The sequence below is a fragment of the Hylobates moloch genome, unplaced genomic scaffold, assembly GCF_009828535.3.
Source record: "Hylobates moloch isolate HMO894 unplaced genomic scaffold, HMol_V3 SCAFFOLD_2, whole genome shotgun sequence".
Classification (NCBI taxonomy): domain Eukaryota; kingdom Metazoa; phylum Chordata; class Mammalia; order Primates; family Hylobatidae; genus Hylobates; species Hylobates moloch.
This window is the reverse complement of record NW_026652277.1, coordinates 94,167,388-94,189,121: the sequence shown is the minus strand read 5'-3', so window position 1 is coordinate 94,189,121 and position 21,734 is coordinate 94,167,388. Positions and strand designations below refer to the sequence as shown.

Below are 21,734 nucleotides of genomic sequence, written 5' to 3'. Positions count from 1 at the left end.
CTGGAAAAAATGAACTCCACGCCAACAGAATGAAACTGGGCCCTTATTTTACACCATACACAAAAAACAAATCAAAATAGACTAAACACTTAACATAAGACCTGAAACTGTAAATTTACTAGGAGAAAGCATAGGCTCCTAAGCTCTGAGTCCCAGATCAATTTATAGGGAAGTATAAACTTGAAGAATATGCTAGCAGCATATTGCAATACTTATCTATATTTTTATTTTAATTTCCCAACAACTGTTGTAATGCATTGCTCAGAAAGGTTATGCACCTTACCCAAACTATCAAAGAGAGCTGTGATTTAAAACCAGATTAAACCCCCAAATCCATTTTAAGTACCATGCTGTAATGCCTCAAAAGGAGAGCTCAATCTCTCCAAGAGGTAACTACATAAACTTGGGAGAAGAGTGACAGCATAATTTTTAAAAACTTAATTTACCTTCAGGGGACGCAGAGCGCCACAAAATTTTGTCCACCAGCTGTTTTCAATGAATTCTAAATGCCTCTCTCTCTTCTTAAGTGTTCGTAACCTTTCTTCAAATTGTTTTAAGGCGCGTTTATCCCTTGCTGGCAAAGGTCGACCATCTTTGCTCTGCAAATAACAGAACAAAATAAAAGTTTTACCATTAACATCTTAATAAAGTACCCAGCAGATTTAGCAGATCAGGCGACAAAACCTTTTCAGGATGGACACTCTTTAGGCAAATTTACAAACTAAAAAAAACCTGACAACTGCAATATGACAATAAACCTAGGATAACCAAGGTCAGCATAAAAATGTGGATGTGTGTACATTTATGCCTGCCCTCCTCTTGATCCCAATACATGGTAGAGGAATGTGGAGAGAGAGAACCATTTGTAAAAACATTCCACAAAAAGTAAGTTTGATAAGAAGTGTTAACTACCATGTACTTTGCTCAATGATTCTCCCTCCTCTCCAAACTCACTGTATCACTTATTTCAATATATTTGGCTCTGCCCCTTCCCTCTCTATAATCAAGTGGTTATGTTACCTGAACTGATGCTTCTCAGCCCAATTCAAATACTAGCAGAATGAAGCAACACAAGCACAGATGGCATGCAGAGGTTTTTGTAACAATTGCTAAGAACTGATACTTCCTTGTTTTGCAAGTACTTTGGCAAATGAGTCAAGCTTTCTTTGGCCAACCTATCTGACAGATAATTTCCATCTATTTTTACGTGATACTTTCTGTAACCATGAGCAGTACCTTTCTCATCATATCTCATAGGTACACTTTCACACTGAACTCTCCTGCTCCTGTCTTCAGTTGGGTACAAAAATAAAACTACTAAATACAGAAGAGGTAAAATATAAAATTGTTCTTATTGGCAGGAACAAGAAAAATACTTGTATAGGATTACATTTTTAAAGTGTAGATACATTAGGTATTAGAATGTCTTTAATACTCCTATTAAGGTTTAAATAGGTTCCTAGCAGATACACAACATATTGCTCTTCCCATATATCCTAGTGCAGCCTCAATTTGAAATCATAACTATAATGCAGAGAATACCTACGTAACCTTTAATAAAGAGATTTACACAGTTACAACAATCTCTTTACATATCGGCATCACTATGATCTTCTGGAACCAATCATCCTCTTCCACGCCTTATCTTATTGCTTGTCAAACTGCATGCATAAGAATCACTTGGAAAGTTTGTTAAATACAGATTTCTAGGCCCTATCCCCAGAGGATATGATTTTGTAGGTCTTGGGTGAGGCCTAGAATTTGAATTTCTACCAAATTTCCAGGAGATGCAGATGCTACTAGTCCAGAGACCACACATTACATACTACAGACTATATTTCGTTCCTCTAAGTACATTGGGTATTATCACTGGATCCCAGAAAATGAAAACTAAGAGGGATTTTCTGAAGACCAGAGTAATAAAATGAACACTCCCTTCTGGAAGATAAATCCAGGTAACAATACTTCAAGTGTGTGGTATGAGAAGGATTCGGCACTTTATATCTTAACCATAACAATTTTCCCCAAAATTTCCATTATCGTATCAAAAGGATACTACAAATGAGGTAATTTTGTCTCAATGCTGGTGTTCACTATTTTAGAAAAAAAAATAGTAAACTGATTTAAGGATCCACTTGAAACAAACCTAAGTTATTTGCCTACTTGGTGAATGCTTCAGTGGAATGAGGGATGAATTTCCATTCTGCATTGCCAATTGACTAAATGAATATAAGAATAATTTTGATCAGAGAAACAAATACTAAGATGTAAACTCAGCAGTGAACATCTACCTCATTTGAAAGAAAAAATGTAGTTATACAGGTTAAAATGTAGTTAAAAGGTATAACAAACCCCTGGTTAAGAAAAAAAGTAAAACATGAAAGCTTCCCTTCACACTGTCTCACTGTCTCCAATTATCATATTACCATTCCCCTTTCCTAAGGTTTTTACTGTTAAGCAGTTAAATATCCTGCAGCAAATTTACACACACACAAACACATATACAAATGTATTTATGATTTCTTGTTATACATTAGTTATTTTTCCTGATCTTCTCCCTCCTTCCACCCTCTGCCCTCCACTGGGCCCTAGTGTGCACTGTTCCCCTCTATGTGTCCATGTGTTCTCATCATTTGTGAGAACATGCAGTATTAGATTTTCTGTTCATGTGTTAGTTTCCTAAGGATAATGGCCTCCAGCTCCCTCCATGTCCCTGCAAGGGACATGATCTCATTTTTTTATGGCTGCATACTATTCCATGGTGTATATGTACCACATTTTCTTTATGCAGTCTACCATTGATGGGCATTTAGGTTGATTCCATGTCTTTGCTATTGTGAATAGTGCTGCAGCGAACATTTGTGTGCATGTGTCTTTATCGCAGAATGCTTTGTATTCCTCTGGGTATATACCCACTAACAGGATTGCTGGGGTTGGATGGTAGTCCTACTTTTAGTTCTTTGTGGAATCGCCATACTACTTTCCACAGTGGTTGAACTAATTTGCACTTCTACCAACAGTGTATAAGCGTTCTCTTTTCTCAGCAACCTTGCTGGCATCTGTTATTTTTTGACTTTTTACTAACAGCCATTCTGACTGGTATGAGATGACATCTCATTGTGGTTTTTATTTGCATTTCTCTAATGGTCAGTGATGTTGAGCTTTTTTCATATGATTGTTTGGCCACATGTATGTCTTCTTTTGAGAAGTGTCTTGAGAACCTTTCTTGTGCATAAAACTGGTCTTCTCTTTTTATATTTATTTTTCGTAAATCTTCTGAATAACTCTTTGAGGCAGATAATATTATATTCATTTATTAAATGAGAAAAAAAGGCCTACAGATGTTATGTGCACCATCAGTAGAGCTAGATTTTGCACTGAGATAGTCTGATTTTACATGACATATTCTTCAAGCTATATATAGATTTATAAATATATCTCATTCCTTTTCATCGTTGCACATTACAAGATGGTATCTAGATTTAACAAATAACTTATTTTGAACATGTAGATTATTTCCTTTTTAAATTTTTGTTGAGGGCCATTAACAATGTGCCATAAACATCCTTATATACCTGGGTACAAACATGTACATACAATTCAGTAGGATAATTTCCTAGAGGTAAACTGTTAGATTAAACTTTAATTATTAAAAGGTATGTATTTATGTGTACAGGCACATGTCACAACATCCAATTTTTTTAAAAAAGTTGTATATTTTATATACTCACAAACAGTCTAATCCCCAAATTCTGATAAAAATTTGACATAGATAAAAATTTAAAAGAGGTCCAAAGAACTTTTTAAAAATATATTGAGTTGTTCTTGACATATTATTTTACAGTTTGTGGCTATTGTGAATGGGATTATTTTCTATTACATCTTCCAACTAATTAATGATTTTTATGTTTACATCTAGGCACCATGATAAACTCTTATTAGTTCTAATAGTTTGTCAGTTGATTATTTTAGATTATCATGGTAGATGATATTTGCCAACAAAAAACGTTATTTTCCTTTTTACCCCCCCTCCATGCTTATACGTAAATTCTAAATTATTTCTTACCTGACTCAGATTGCCAGAAATATGCTAAAAGTAACAAGGATATTAACATTACTCTTGTATTTGACATTAATGGGAATGTTTCTATTCTTTCACTATTAAGTATTATGCTCATTAGAGGCTTCCTTTCCATATTTTCTTATCTTTATTTTGAAAAGACTTTTGAAAAAAATGTAACTACAAATTAACTTTTAGCAAATACTCTAACATCTACTAAGATGTTTATGTTTCACACTTAATCTCAATATATTAAACTACTTTAATGTATTTTCTGATGTATCATGTTTGCATTTCTAAGATAAACCTAATCTGATGATTATGAAATATTCTCTTATTATAGCATAGGTTTTGAATTGCTATTTTTTGTTTGTTTGTTTTTAAACAGGGTTTTGCTCCGTCATCCGGATAGGCTGGAGTGCAGCGGCACAGTCATGGATCACTGCAGCCGCAACTTCCTGGGCTCAAGTGATCGTCCCAACACAGTCTCCCAAGTAGTTGGGACTATAGGCATGCCACGACACCTAGCTAAGTTTCTGTAATTTTTTTTTTTTGTAGAGATGGGGTTTTGCCATATTGCCCAGGCTGGTACCAAAATCCTAAGCTCAAGCAATCTGGGACTACAAGTGTGAGCCACCAGTACGTACCTGGCCACTTATATTTTATTTGTATTAAAATATTTGCTTCTACTTTCGTAAAAAAGCCGGTATATGGTTTTCTTTTCTGTGTGCTGTTATTGTCTGGTTTATTTATCAGAATCATACTCGCTTAGGAGAATAACTTAGAGGACTTGCCATTTTTTTACCATGATCTTTGAATAAGATTTATCTGTTACTTGAAGATGACAGAGGAAGAAAAACTTTTTACATTATTTTTAGAAGTACATTTAATTGGCAAGGGGTTACATGTAATCTTTAGCTTATTCAACTAGTAAATAAAAGTTGAACATAAATATTATAGTAAAATATAATATTATATATTAAATGACGATACCTGAGAACTAGTAAGATCTTAATCATACATAACAAAAACTTTTGTTTTTTAAGTGTTAGAACAACGATAGAAATTCTCAAATTGCTAGTGTCCTATATTACACAGAAGACAAATTTTTAAAAATATAGACATGGTTCTGTAAGGACACTGTATTAGTCCATTCTCATGCTGCTCTAAAGAACTACTCGAGACTGGGTGCTTTTTTTTTTTTTTTTTTGAGACAGAGTCTTGCTCTGTCACCCAGGCCGGAGTGCAGTGGCGCAATCTTGGCTCACTGCAAGCTCCGCCTCCCAGGTTCACGCCATTCTCCTGCCTCAGCCTCTCCGAGTAGCTGGGACTACAGGCGCCCGCCACTACGCCCGGCTAATTTTTTGTATTTTTAGTAGAGACGGGGTTTCACCATATTCTCGATCTCCTGACCTCGAGATCCACCCGCGTCAGCCTCCCAAAGTGCTGGGATTACAAGCGTGAGCCACCGCGCCCGACCTGACTGGGTGCTTTATAAAGGAAAGAGGTTTGATTGATTCACAGTTCTGCAGGGCTGGGAGACCTCAGGAAACTTACAATCATGGGAGAAGGGGAAGCAAACACGTCCTTCTTCACATGGTGGCAGGAAGGAGAAGTGCCAAAGAGGGAAAGGCTCCTTATAAAGCCATCAGACCTCATGAGAACTCACTATCACGAGAACAGCATGAGGGTAACTGCCCCCATGACTCAATTACCTCCCACTGGGTCCCTCCCACAACACGGGGGATTATTGGAACTACAATTCAAGGTAAGATTTAAGTGGCGACACAGCCAAACTGTACCAGATACGCTGCAAAAAATTCAAACAGTGTAAAAAGTTATGGGGTTGACAATGTCTAAGTCACATCAGAAAGCAGTTCTAAGACAAAGTAGTTTTATGCTTCCCAATTACATCAAAAAACCAACTCACTTTTGATTTAATCGCTTGAATGTGTTGTTCTACTTCTTCAATGTCTTCAGTGTTTTCTAAACGTTCATAAGCAGCGCTTCTAGTGCCTTTTATCAGATTTAAAGGTAACGCAGACATGCCATAGGCCTAAAAGAAAAAAAATTGAAATGTTTTAGAAATAATGTTTCAAACATATTATACACAATTTTAGGTTAAAAATATCTTTTAGAGTCATAAGAGTCAGCAGCTGTGAAAGAGTACAGTCACTGAAAATGTGGTATATGGGAGTGAACATTACATTGTCTCATAATTCTACCATTTATTTTGCATCACATTTAAACAGAGTCAAATTTATAATACTATTCCTCAAAGGTTATGTTGCAAATTTACTGTAAACTTACTGTACAATACTTTATATCAAAGTAAAATTACAAATTCAGACTAATCGAAGGTTAAGATACTATAAATTAGTAAAAAAAATTTAAAAAATGATTTTCTATAAAAAACAATTTTCTCCAAGTATATATATTAAACCTTTGGTAAAATAAGTATTTTAATATATACATGTTATTTGATTATCATACCAATTATCTACATTATAAAGTTTATTTAAAAGTTCTAAATATTTATAACCAATCTTTTCGCTAAGTATTTTAAATATTTTCCAAGTAATTTTAACTTATTAATCAGCATTAAGAATAAACATGTTATTATATGTACTACCCAATTCCATATTCCAGTCCCAAATGACAGCTTTTTAATATAACCATTAATAATACTTTATGGCATCTGCTACAAAACCATTATTCAGAATCATTACTGACCGTTATTTCCTTAGCAGAAACACTGACAACTATCACCTCCTGGTGGCAGCAACAAACTCTGAAGTGGATACTACATTATGTACTTAAATGTTTTTCATTTTCCTTCTGGCACACTTTACTCAGTGCCCCCTGTTAGATGTGCCATGAGATTGAGTTCAGGACAATGAAGGTGGGCAGAAGTGATAAATGCCACTTTTTAGGCATGACCCCAAACACCAAAATATCCTGGGTGATCCTGAATTCTTTTTCTCATGCTCTCTGCTACCTAGCTGTCAACTCCAAGAATGACTTAAGATACCTTTAGTGTTAATTTTAATTATTTTAATATTCTAATATTCTTCATTAAGTCTCTTTTATGCAATGATTAAACTTTGCTTAAACCACAATTCAAATAGCAAAGCATAAATTCTAACAAATCAGCTGTTTTTTTAATTAAGGGAGAAGAAAAAAAACATGAATAAATAATATGCCGAAATCAACTAGTTCTATCATGTAATATCAACTCTACAGTATGTTGTATTTAGATACTTACCTAGCTGAAATTATTACCCAATATGCAAATCCTTGTATTTCCAAAGGAGAAACACTTAAAAAACCTTGCACTTTAAATATTAGTAAAACACAAGTTAGTGTTCTCATTATTTCCCTTTTATCCCAAAAAAGGATGGGGTGGAAGAAGATTCTGTTACTATTAGATGAAAATGCAATTTGGATACCATACACTTTAAGTATCCCTCATCCTAAATGGCTGGGACTAGAAGTGTTTTGGATTTCAGAATTTTTTGAACTTTTAGTATATTTGCATTATTGAGCATCCCTAATCTGAAAATCCAACATCTGAAATGCTCCAAGAGAGATGAAACAAGATGGTGGAATAGAAGCCTACACCATTCGTCATCCTCACTAGAACACCACATTTTAATATCTACACACAGAAAAATACTGTCACGAGAACCAAAATTCTGGTAAGCAATCACAGTACCTGGTTTTAACCTCATATTACTAAAAGAGGCACTGAGGAGGTCAGGGGAGACAGTCTTGAATTACCAATGCCACCCCTCCTCCATCCCCCAGCAGCAGCCATGAGGTATCATGGAAAGAGAATCTTTTCGCTTTCAGGAGGGACAGCACAGTGACTGGGGGGACTTTACATTGAACTCAGTGCTGTCCTGTCACCGTTGACAATACAGCCGTGCTGGGCTCAGCTAGTGCCCACGCATAGAAGGAACATTTGCACCAACCCCAGCCAGAGGGGAATCACTCATCCCAGTGGTTGGAACTGGAGTTTCTCGGCAAGCCTTGCCACTGTGGGCAAAATGCTCTGGCATCCTAGGTAAACTCAAAAGGCAGTCTAGGAAACAAGGACTGCAATTCCTAGGCAACTCCTAGTGCTAGGTTGGGCTTACAGTGGACTAGGGTGGCATGTGACCCAGGGAGACACCAGCTAAGGAAGTGCTTGCACCATCCCTCTCCCAACCCCATTAAGTGTAGCTCACCTCAACAAAACTGACTCTTTCCTTTGGCCTGAGGAAAGGAGAGGGAAGAGTAAAGAGAACTTTGTTTTGCATCTTGGATACCAGCAAGGCCATAGCAGGATACTGTGCCAGAGTTGTCAGGGCCTAGCTCACAGATGACATTTCTAGACACACCTTGGACCAAAAGGGAATCTGCTGCCTTGAAGGGTAGGCAGGATTGATTACCTGCTGACTAAAGAGCCCCTGGTCCCTGAATAACCAGCAGTGTTATCTACCAAGTACACTGTGGGCCTTGGGCTCTGGGACTTGCTGGCTTCAGGGGTGACCCAGCACATTCCCAGCTATGGTGGCTATGGTAAAAGACTCCTTCTGTCTGAGAAAAGTAAAGGGGACTTTGTCTTGCACCTCAGGTACCAGCTCAGCCACAATAAGGCAGAGCAACAAGCAGACTCTTGAGGTCCCCAAGTCAAGGTCTAGGCTCCTAGAGGACAGCATTTCTAGACATTCCCTGTCCAGAAGGGAGCCCATTGCCCTGCAGGCTGAATTTCAGGCCTGGCAGCATTCACCACAAGCTGTCAGAAGAGCCCTTGGGCTTTAAGTGAACATTAGTGGTGGCCTGGTGGAACCCCATGGAACAGTGTCGATGGTGGCTACAGGGAGAGACTCCTCTGCCTGTGGAAAGGGGAGGGAAGAGCAAGTAGGACTTTGTATTGTGGTGGTGTGAATGTCAGCTTAGCCACAGATCATCAGGTAAACTGCTAAGGTTTTTACTCCAATTCCTGGCTCCCGGACAGCATCTCAGTAGAAAACTTACAGGCCAGGAGAGAACAACATGACATATTTAAAGTGCTGGAGATAGAAAAATTTTACCCTAGAATAGTATATCCAGTGAAAATATCCTTCAAGTATGAAGGATAAAGATCTTTCTAGAGAAACAAAAGCTAACAGACTTCGTTAACACCAGACCTGCCCTGCAAGAAATGGCTAAAGGGAGTTCTTCGATCTCAGACAAAAGGATGTTAGTGAGCAAGAGGAAATCATGTGAAGGTACAAAATTCACTGGAGCAGTAAGCACACAGAAAAACAAAGAATAGTATAATACTACAATGGTGGTGTGTAAACTCATCTTGTTTTAAGTAGAAAACTAAATGATGAACCAATCCAAAAAAAAAAGAAACTTTTCAAGACACACGCAGTACAATGAGACGTAAAGAGAAACAACAAAAAGTTTAAAAGCAGGAGGATAAAGTTAAACTGTATCGCTTCTGTTTGTTTTCTTTTTGTGTGTTTGTAGTCAGTGTTGTCATCAGCTTAAAATAATGGGTTACAAAATAGCATACGCAAGCCTTGTGGTAACTTCAGATTAAATAACATGCAACGAATACTTAAAAACATAAAGGCAAGACATTAAAGCATACCACCAGACAAAAATCACCTTCACTAAAAGGAAGACAAGAAAGAAGGAAAGAAGAGAGGATTGTAAAGTAACCAGAATATAAATAACAAAATGGCAGAAGTCCTTATTTATCAGTAACAACACTGAATGTAAATGGACTAAACTCTCCAATCAAAAGACAGACTGTTTGAATGGATAAGAAATCCAAGACCCATTGATCTGTTGCCTACAACAAATACATTTCACCTATAAAGACACACACAGACTGGAATGCAAAAAGGTATTCCATGCCAATGGAAACAAAAAAAGAACAAAAGTAACTATGTTTATATTGGGGAAAATAGATTTCAAGGCAAAAAACTGTATGGAAAGACAAAGAAAGTCATTATATAGTGATAAGGGGGTCAATTCAGCAAGAGGATATAACAGTTATAAATGCATCCAACACTGGAGCACCCAGATATATAAAGCAAATATTATTAGAGTTAGAGAGACCCCACTACATTAACAATGGAGACTTCAACACCCCAATTTCAGTACTGGACAGATCTCTCAGACAGAAAATCAGCAAAGAAACATCAGACTTAACCTGCACTACAAAACAAATGGACCTAATAGATAATTAAAGAACATTTCATCCAGTGTCTGTGGAATACATATTCTTTTCCTCAGCACATGGATCATTCTCAAGGATAAACCATATGTTAGGTTATAAAACAAGTCTTAACACATTCACAAAAATTGAAATAATATCAAGCATCTTCTCTGACCACAATGGAACAAAGCTACAAATCAGTAACAAAAGGAATTTAGAGAACTATACAAACACATGGAAATTAAACAATATGCTCCTAAATGACCAGTGGGTCAATGAAGAAATTAAAAAAGAAATTGAAAGAGTTCTTGAAACAAATGATAATGGAAATACAACATACCAAAACCTACAGGATACAGCGAAAGTCGCAGTAAGAGGGAAAATTACAGCTCTAAGTGCCTTTTAGAGAAATGAAAAATAAAGAAAAAAACCACATCCAAAATTAGGAGAAGGAAAGAAATAAGGATCAGAGCAGAAATAAGTGAATTTGGAATAAAACAATAAAAAAGATTGATGAAACAAAAAGTTGGTTTTTTAAAAAGAAAAAATTGACAAACCTTTAGCCAGACTAAGAAAACAAGACAGAGAACCCAAATAAATAAAATAAAAGATGAAAATGGAAACATTACAACTGATACCACAGAAATTCAAAGGATCATTAGTGGCTACTATGAACAACTAATTATATGCCAATAAATTGGAAAATATAAAAGAAATGGATAAATTCATAGACACATACAACCTACCAAACTTGAACCACAAAGAAATCCAAATCCTGAACAGACCAGTAATAAGTAACGAGTAACAAGATCAAAACTGCAATAAAAAGCCTCCCAGTAAAGGGAAGCCCAGGACCTACTGCTGATCCACTGCCAAATTCAATCAAACATTTAATGAAGAACTAATACCAGTCCTACTCAAACTGCTCCAAAATATGGAGAATGAGGGAATAGTTCTAGTTTCATTCTATAAGACCTTGATACCAAAACCAAAGACACATTAAAAAAAAAACAAAAAACACTACAGGCCAATATTCATGAATATTCATACAAAAACCCTTACCATATATTAGCAAACCAAATTCAACATTAGAAAGATCATTCATTATGACCAAGTGGGATTTATCCCTGAGATGCAAGGGATGGTTCAACAAATACAAATCAATCATTGTAATACATCATATCAAGAGAATGAAGGATGAAAACCACATGATCATTTCAGTTGATGCTGAAAAAGCATTGGATAATGTTCAACATCCTTTCATGATAAAAACCCTCAAAAAACTGAGTATAGAAGGAATATACCTCAATGTAATAAAAGCCATGTATGTCAGGTCCACAGCTAGTATCACACTGAATGGTGAAAAACCGAAAGCCTTTCTTCTTAGTTCTGGAGCAAGACAAGGATGCTCACTTTCAACACTGTTATTCAACATGAAAGTCCTAGCTGGAGCAATCAGACAAGACAAAGAAAGAAAGGGCATATAAACTGGACAGGAAAAAGTCAAACTACCTTTGTTTGCAATGATATAATTTTATATTTGGAAAAACTTAAAGACTCCACCAAAAAACTATTATAACTGACAAGCAAATACAGTAAAGTTGCAAGATACAAAATCAACATACAAAAAATCGGTAGCATTTCTATATGCCAACAGTGAACAATCTGAAAAATAAATTTAAAAAAGCCCACTTACAATAGCCCCAAATAAAATTAAATAACTAGGAATTAACCAAAAAAGTGAAAGATCACTGCAATGAAAACTATAAAATACTGATGAATGAAGAAATATTCCATGTTCAGGGATTGAAAGAGTCAATATTGTTAAAATGTCCATACTACCCAAAGCAATCTACAGATTCAATGCAATCCCTATCGAAATAGCAATGACAATCTTCACACAAACACACACACACAAAACACACATGTATACGGAATCCCAAAGACCCAGAATACCAAAGCTGTCCTGAGCAAAAAGAACAAAACTGGAGGAATCATACTACCTGACTTTAAATTCTATTACAGAGCTATAGTAACTAAGACAGCATGGTACTGGCATAAAAACAGACACACGGACCAATGGAACAGAATAGAGAACCCACAAACAAATCTACACACCTATGGTAAACTCATTCTTGACAAAGGTGCCAAGAACATGCATTGAGGAAAAGACGGCTTCTTCAATAAACAGTGCCAGGGAAACTGGATATCCATATGTAGAAGAATGAATCTAGACCCCTATCTCTTGCCACATACAAAAATCAAATCAAAATGAATTGAAGACCTAAGATCAAAGACCTCATACTATGAAACAACTTCAAGAAAACATTGGAGAAACTCTCCAGGACATTGGTGTGGATAAAGCTTCTTGAGTAATACCCTAGAAGTACAGGCAACCAAAGCAAAAAATGACAAATGGGATTACATCAAGCTAAAAAGCTTCTGCACAGTAAAGGGAACAATCAACACAATTAGGAGACAAGGCACAGAATGGGAGAAAATATTTGCAAACTACCATATGACAAGCGATTAATAACCAAAATATATAAGGACCTCAAACAACTCTATAGAAAAAAGCCTAATAATCATATTAAAAAGTGGGCAAAAGATTTGTATAAACATTTCTTAAAATAGACATACAAATGGCAAACAGACATATGAAAAGGTGCTCACCACCACTGATCATCAGAGAAAGGCAAATCAAAACTGAGATTATCATCTCACTCTGGTTAAAAGGGCTTTTATCTAAAAGTCAGGCAACAACAAATGCTGGTGAGGATGTGGAGAAAAGGGAACCCTTGTACACTGTTGGTGGGAGTGTAAATTAGTACAACCACTACAGAGAATAGTTTGGCGGTTCTTCAAAAAACCAAAAATAGAGCTACTATATGATCTAGCAATCCCACTATTTGGCACATACTCAAAAGAAAGGCGATCCATATATCAAAGAGCTATCTGTACTCCCATGTTTGTTGCAGCACTGTTCACAACAGCCAAGATTTGGAAACAACCTAAGTGTCCATCAACAGATGAATGGATAAAGAAAATGTGGTACATATATACAATGGAGTACTATTCAGCCATAAAAAAGAGTAAGATTCTGTCATTTGCAACAACATGGATAGAACTGGAGGTCATTATGCTAAGTGAAATAAACTAGGCACAGAAAGACAAACATCACGTGTTCTGACTTACTTGTAGGATCTAAAAATCAAAACAATTGAACTCGTGGACACAGAGAATTGAAGGATGGTTACCAGAGGCTGGGAAGGGTAGTGAGGCAGTGGGAGGCAGGTAAGGATGGTTACTGGGTACGAAAAAAAAAAAAAAAAGGAGTAAGACCTAGTATTTGAAAGCACAACAGGGGAACTATAGTCAATAATAATTTCGTTGTACATTTTAAAATAACTGGTCGGGCACGGTGGCTCACGCCTGTAATCCCAACACTTTGGGAGGCTGAGGCGAGTGGATCACTTGAGGTTAGGAGTTTGAGAACAGCCCGGTCAACATCGTGAAATCCCATCTCTACTAAAAATGCAAAAAATTAGCCAGGTGTGGTGGTGAGCACCTGTTGTCCCAGTTACTTGGGAGGCTGAGGCAGGAGAGGGAATTTCTTGAACCCGGGTAGTGGAGGTTGCAGTGAGTTGAGATCGCGCCACTGCACTCCAGCCTGGTAACAGAGTGAGACTCTGTCTCAAAAATAAATAATTGAATTAAATTAAATTAAATAACTAAAAGAATATAATTGGACTGTTTGTAACACAAAGTATAAATGCTTGAGGGAATAGATACCAAATTTGCCATGGTGTGATTATTATGCATTGCATGCCTATACCAAAATATGTACTCCATCTATACACCTAGTACGTACCCACGAAAATTAAAAATAATTTTTAAAAATGTTCCAAGGAACATTTCTTTTGAGCTCAAAGTTTCAAATTTTGAAAGCTTTCAGATTTTGGATTTTCAGATTAGGGAGGGATACTCAACCTGTAGAGTAATTTCCCTCTACCTCAATTCTTATCAAATGTATACTTTCAAAACGTATACTTTGGTAAAATATAAAAGGAAAAATATATAATTGGATTTAAAATGTATATTGTAAAGTTGAAAAGTTACCTACTGGGTACAACATTCACAATTTGGGTGATGGCTACACTAAAAGCCTAGACTTCACCACAATGCAATATATGCATGTCAGAAATCTGCACTTTCACCCTCTAAATATATTTTTAAAAATTAAAAGCATCTCGTTTATATTTTTAATATTAAATTCTATATCGTCAAAACATTGAAAAATACAAAGAATAAAGCCTATGGGAACCAAAGTACCTGATAGTTCCTTTAACATTTCCTTATAGGATTTTCCTATCCTTATTATCATTTTAACCTATTTGATTTGGTTATTCTAGTACTTCCATATTCTTTAAACATTATTAATAAAAAGTTACAGAATATTTTAAGACTGATTAATATATAGCATTATATGATTATTTACCAATTCTCATTACTCATTGTATTAGTCCGTTCTCACATTGCTATAAAGAACTACCTGAGACTGGGTAATTTATAAAGAAAAGAGGTTTAATTGGCTCACGATTCCACCAACTGTACAGGAAGCATGGTTAGGGAAGCCTCAGGAAACTTACAATTGTCACAGAAGGCAAGGGGGGAAGCCAGCACGTTAGACGTTGCTGGAGCAGGAAGAAGAGAGTGAAGTGGGAGGTGCTACAGATTTTTAAACACCCAGATCTCGTGAGAACTCTATCACAAGACAGTACTATGAGGATGGTGCTGAACCATTAGATACTACCCCCATGATCCAATCACTTCCCACCAGGCCACACCGCCGACACTCGGGATCACAATTCAACATTAGATTTGGGTAGAGACACAGCCAAACCACATCATTCATATTATTTTCATAATCCAATAGAATATTGCTTTTTACAACAAAATGCCATGGCAATATTTTGCTAAACCCAGTTTATATGCAGGTATGTTTCCCTGTCCTCTCAACCATCTCCAATCTAGGCCTATTTGTCTTCAACGCTTGTTATTCTGTGTTGGATGGATTAGGTTCCCTGAATGCACTAACTGCAGTACTCAATACTGTTTCCCAAGGAACATTTTGGTCTAGTCAATATTAACAACATGGCCCTTAATTACAATCTACTGTCAAACACAAGGCCTTCTGAATTATCCTAAACTGGTCTGCTGGTCTCAATTTCTACAAATCCATCTTCTACATTGTTTCTAAAGTGATCTCATTCTAATACCCAAGTCAGTATATGTCATTCCTCTAATTAACATCCTTTAAGATTCTACAGGACTAATCAATATATTTTTCAAAGCATTCTGGTATGAGTTCCTAGGAATCTGGAAAGGTGCCACTAGGGCCACTACAGAAGATAAGGCAGCTAGCCGTGCAGGAATCTGCTGCTACTTTAACCAGAGCAATTCTACTTGTTCCCAACCTCTATATGTATATGAACATATAAAATTGTTTTAAAAAGTTGTTTTGCTATTTTTTTATGAAAGTTACAATTATTGGTTGGTATTGGGAATAGACTCTAATTAATGTAATTCTGCATATAAAGCACTTCATGACCTGATCCCTACCAACTTGTTAACTTTATCTCATGCTTCTGAATTGTTCATAGTTCTTAAAACACTACAATTTTATGCTACTTTAGGCTTTGTCCAACATACACATTTTACTCCATGTAGTGCCCTCATCTAGAATGCCCACCTTCTCATCTTATTTCATTAACAACTGTTAATGCCCTTCAGGTCTCGGCTTAATTACAATATGTCTGAGAAACCTTCCCTGACTTGTAAATGTCCCTTGCTTATAACTCAATTATAACGCATAGGTATATTAACATTATTCATCTGCACGTTTGTTTTATCACTAGATCTGCCAAACTTGGCTGAACAGATTTCTAGGCCAGACTAATAACAACTACAGTAGACTATTTGGTATGTAATGACTAGATCCCAATTCTTTTTCCTCCTACCTTTGTTTCAAGAACAAAAATTTATTAAATTAATAAAATAATTTCTCCAAGAAGATAATAATTGACCAGTAAGCTTTTAGGAAGAGGGAGCTCTTAATTCACACAACGTTATTTCCTTAAATGGAATTGATATACTTATTAGAAGAGCTGAATTTCTAAATAGCTTAATTTAAAATATGTTATAAAATAAAAAAGTTTCTGGTAACAACTTGTGGTAACATAAGACCAGAACAAAACACTATTTTAAAATTTTTAATTGTCCGAAGACAACAAGTAGAAGAAAGGTGCCATCATTTGGTTATCAAGCTTTTAGCTTGTTTTCGGATTGCATTTTCAATAATGATCAGGAAATTTAACTATAATATTTAGATTATGATAAGCTTGATATAGACCTTATATAAAACATTATAACTTTTAAGGTCTTTAAACAACAATCTTTTGAACTTCACGAATTTCACTTCAGACTTTTTTTTTTAATGCACAAAAAGGCTATCCTTTTCAGAAACACAAAACTTTTATTACTTACTACTGCCCTCTAGTGAATTTCCAGAAAAAAAATCAGAAAACTAAAGAGATTGTATAGTTTTAAATGCTTCTATTAATAGGTTGGCCATAATTGTCTCCAAATTTATTTATTTTGACTTCCAAGAATAAATCACCAACTCTATTTGAAAACTAAAATGTTTTAAAATAATATATACAAACTACATTCCTAATAACTTCTTTTACTGCTCAGTTTAGAACGGCACGTTTTCTTTACATATCTCTCTCCTTTATCTGGAATGATGGTTTCCAACTCTGCAGGCCTTAGATTATTGTAAAGGGTCAACACTAAATACTACCTGTAGACTTAATAAATGTGTTCCACATATTTGTGAAAGCTATTATTCAAAGATGTACATGCTATTATGATTAATGAAACAACACAGGTACTCAAGACTTTCCTTTTAAGTATTCACTGAGTCTAAGACGTATATATTTTCTTACATTTAATATCAGTGAAATTTGGATGCATCTAAAAATTGAAGGCATCATATAATTGAAGGCTAGGCAGAAGCCATGACATAGTTGTCGTTACATGCACATTCACAAATTTGGTCACAGCAAGTTACATTACCGTCACTTCAGTTGAATCACATGCATTCTTGGTACAATTATTGAGTTTAATTGCCACTTATGTCTTAAAAGAAATATGATTTGACATTAAAGCAAAAAGTTAATGTGTAAGTCAAGAGAAAGAGAAGACGCATCAGTAGTAAAGAAAACATTCATTAGAACAATGGGCATAATTCTGTATTTTCTTAAAAAGCAACAGTCAAGTGCTTCATAAGTTTAAGGGAGATATCCAAAACAGAAGCATTTTTCTGCTTAGGTATATGCAAAAGGATTCCCTTCCATATGGCAAGACAAGAAACAACAACAAAACACCTTAAATTTGCAGGATAGGTGTGTTGGCGGCTTCAACAAAGATCCCAGAGATAAGACTAGAACATACAAGAAAAGCTGCACATCAATTCTCTTGAAAGCATAAAAGACAATACACTTTTTTAGCTTCTTTCTGAAACTTGTCTTTCTGAGCTCAGCTTGTTTCACCTAACATAGTGACTAAAACTAATGACTAAGAGAGTAGAGGCCATTAAGGGTAGGGAGTAGGGAGGGGAGATGAAGAGAGGCTTGATTAACTACTTTTGTAGTTAAATAGACAAAATACAACCTAGTGTTCGATAGATCAGTAGGGTGACTACAGTCAACAATAATCTATTGTATATTTCCAAATAGCTAGAAAAGAATAATTCAGATATTCCTAGCATAAAGATAAATGTTTAAGGTGATGGGATATTCCAATTACCCTGATTTGATCATTACACATTATATGAACGTCTCAGACTATCACATGTACCTGGAAAATGTGTATACCTATTATGTATCAATAAAAATAAAAGACAATACAGTTGGTTCCCATGTCACAATGGTTCAACTTAGGATTTTCATACTTTGTGATGGTATGAGACCATTCTTTTTTACTTTCAGTACAGTAGTCAATAAATTACATAAGAAAATATTTGATATTTTATTGTAAAACAGGCTTGGTGTTAGATAATTTTGTGCAACTGTAGGCTAATGTAAGTGTTCTGAGCATGCTTAAGATATGCTAAACTAAGCTATTGTGTTCAGATAGGCTAAACTAAGCTATGATATTCAGTAGTTTAGGTGTATTAAATGCATTTTCAAACTTAAAATATTTTCATCTTATGATGGATTTAACGGAATGTAACCCCACTGTAAGTCAAAAACCATCTGTGTCATATAGTAAAACATGAATATCAATAACCAATTCAAAAAGTGATTTAGAATTCTCACACTCTAAATATAAAGTTTTAGGAATGCCTTTCATTTCATATTTTCCTTGTTATGAATGCAGATAAATCCAACAAATCTCACTCACTAAATATAAAACAAAGATTATAAATGATTAAGAAAAAATTGTCAGATTTTTCCTTATAGTGACACATAAAGTAATGGTGCACCTTACAATCAGTAGCATATATTCAGTGAAATATGCTATCACACAGGCTGAGAAATTTGACTTTTAAAGGGAATTTCTTTCTCAAAATATTATTGAGAACCACTGCTGTGGTTCATAAGGTGTTGTAACATGAACTGAATGTTTGTTTTCCCCTAAAATTTGTATGTTGAAATCTAATCCCCAGTGTGATATTTGTAGGTGGAGTTTTCGAGAGGTAACTGAGTCATGAGGGTGGATCCCTTATAAATAAGATTAATGCCCTTATAAGAAGGGTCACAATAAAGCTTGCTTCCTCTCTCTCCCTGCTCTTTATCATATGAGCATAGAATGAGAAGACAGCCAACTGCAAATCAAGGAAGAGGGCCCTCAACAGACACCAGATACCCTGATGTTGTACTTCCCAGTCTCTAGAACCATGAGAAATAAATGTTTGTTGTTTGAGCCACCCAGTCTATGGTACATCTGTTATATTGACCTGAACTAAGACATGGAGGCAAACCAACATTTGATGGGTACAAGAAGAAAATATTAAATGTTTTATTTCTATATTTGAATCTTTATCACTTTAATTTTCTTTAACCAATTAGTTTATATTTTACATTAAATGTACAAAGGTTAGCATAATAATATGTAAATATGTATTTGTAATCATAAATATCCTGGTGGACAGATTTAAAGTTTTACAGATAAAGGTATATAGTAAACAATTTTAGCAGTCACTGCTTCTATAGGCACTTCACTGGTCCATACGATACCTTTTGCTGAAGACATCATTATTCAACATTTCCCCACTTGGTGGCACCAAAAAATTAGAATATCTACATATATATCTGTGCCTACAAGTTTTACTTTTTTAAATTTAATAAGTATCAATTCCCTTTCAATGTAAGCTTAAAATAATAGGCAAACTAATATGCTGTTTGACCTTCTTCTCCTAAAGCTCACTGTCCAATTATTAGGCATTCATTAATACAGGGTACAGTAGTCAGAATCAGTAAAATTTAAATAATCAACTAGTTTCAAAAATAAACAATAATACATAACTAAGAAATTTACACTTGACTGACACATAAAATAAAAAAACTTCTCTAGCCTCAATACAAAAAAAAATTTAGTTACAAATTCTGTAACAAACATGATTTTTACATTTCATATTATATTTAGGGTCAAAGTACTCAAGTATTAATTTCCCACTCTGGGTATTTTAAGATTAAACCTCTTCTACTCCTCATGAATATTTTCTATACCCTCTTTCAATCTGCCACCAGAAAAGTCCAGTTCTCAACCTTTTCCAAGGTAAGTCAGGAGAAAACTTTGTATCCCAACTACAAGCAAATATGATAATTATACTACTTAACCACCTATCTACAATAAAACTACATATCTATAAATTGTTGGTTTTCACTGAATTTTTACTAAAATTTCGGTAAGTATTATTGGCTCATTTTTACAGATGGGGAGGCTTGGGATCAGGTAATAGATTTTAAACAAACACATTCACGACTGGAGCTCAGCTATACACACCATGATGCCCCTCTTAAACAGGGTACCATCTACCTTCCTCTTCCCTCCCACTATACACCATAGGTATTAAAACTGGCCAAATCATGGCTTGGTAGCAAAACCTGAGCTTTGAGTACTTGTAGTGCTATTTGAATGATATTATCTCTCTATCCACACTCCTCCAACCCCAACTAACCACCATTCAATTAGGAATGCCTTTTTGACTTACCTTTGAATAAGGAACATTCTCGCTGATCATGATACAACTGCTTTTTGCATTTGGTTTATTTTCACTGAGAGAGGAAAGTGGTGGGAACTATAGTTTGAACCATATGAAACTGTGAATATTCAACTGTTTAAGCTAATAGTGACTATTAAGTGGCCAGTAGATTCCAAGACTTGGTGGATTATTTAATTAAATCCTCACTACTTTATTACTTAAATATTATACCACTATAAAGATTAAGAAATTCAGATGGGAAAGTAGGTCAGGAGGCCCATGGACTTGAGATCCACATTTCAGCCTCTCCATACCAATTATTATAATTTTATTGTTTATGCTGCTTAAAGAAAACTAATAACTGCTAGGAAGTTGGATCTTAGTGGGCTGTTACATTGGAATCTCTCCCTTGGCCTTAGGCCTTAAGTGGCCACTCTCTACCTATTTAGCAACTCTTCTATGTGTTCCTGGTTCCCACCCTCAACCCCATTATAAAGTCCTCTGGTTGTTTTATCAACGTCCTTCAGCCCAGCCCTCTATACAGTAAATTATCAGATAACGTCATCAATGGATTCTTGGAAACTGTGACTTTAAATGAAATGATGTATAACAAAACGAATTTTTTTTTTTTTTTTTTGAGACGGAGTCTCGCTCTTGTTGCCCAGGCTGGAGTGAAATGGCGCAATCTCGGCTCACTGCAACCTCTGCCTGCCGAGTTCAAGCAATTCTCCTGCCTCAGCCTCTAGAGTAGCTGGGATTACAGGAGCCCACCATTAAGCCTGGCTAATTTTTGTATTTTTAGTAGAGATGGGGTTTTACCATGTTAGCCAGGCTGGTCTCAAACTCCTGATCTCAGGTGACCCGCCCACCTCAGCCTCCGAAAGTGCTGGGATTACAGGCATGAGCCATTGCGCCTGGCAACAAAACCAATTTTACTACAGACTAATTGATGTAAACAAGAGCTAACTTCCTATTGCATATTTCTGGTCATAAGAACATCACCAAACTTCTGAATAAAGATTCAAAGCACTTCTAATATTAAATACTGAAGTAAATGTAAGCTGTACATACATTTAGGAAAGATTAATAAAAACAAAATAATACTCAACTTTTGGTGAATTAGTGAGTGACGATGGTTGTGGTCGCAGTAGGTTAAATGAAGGAATAAATGTTTGCAAAGTGAAAATTATAAAGAGCTCCTCCTA

General features: G+C 35.5%; 1 protein-coding gene across 1 annotated transcript in view; it reads right to left on the bottom strand.

Annotated features, from left to right (window-relative positions):
* The window catches only part of LMBRD1 (LMBR1 domain containing 1), a 127,306-nt gene that overhangs the window by 37,906 nt on the left and 67,666 nt on the right, over positions 1-21,734 (bottom strand). The window contains exons 8-9 of the mRNA XM_032154196.2: positions 5,991-6,116; positions 447-599 (exon numbers count right to left, since the gene is read on the bottom strand). Of these exons, the coding sequence (XP_032010087.1) occupies positions 447-599; positions 5,991-6,116 (279 nt within the window). The remainder of the gene's footprint in view (positions 1-446; positions 600-5,990; positions 6,117-21,734) is intronic.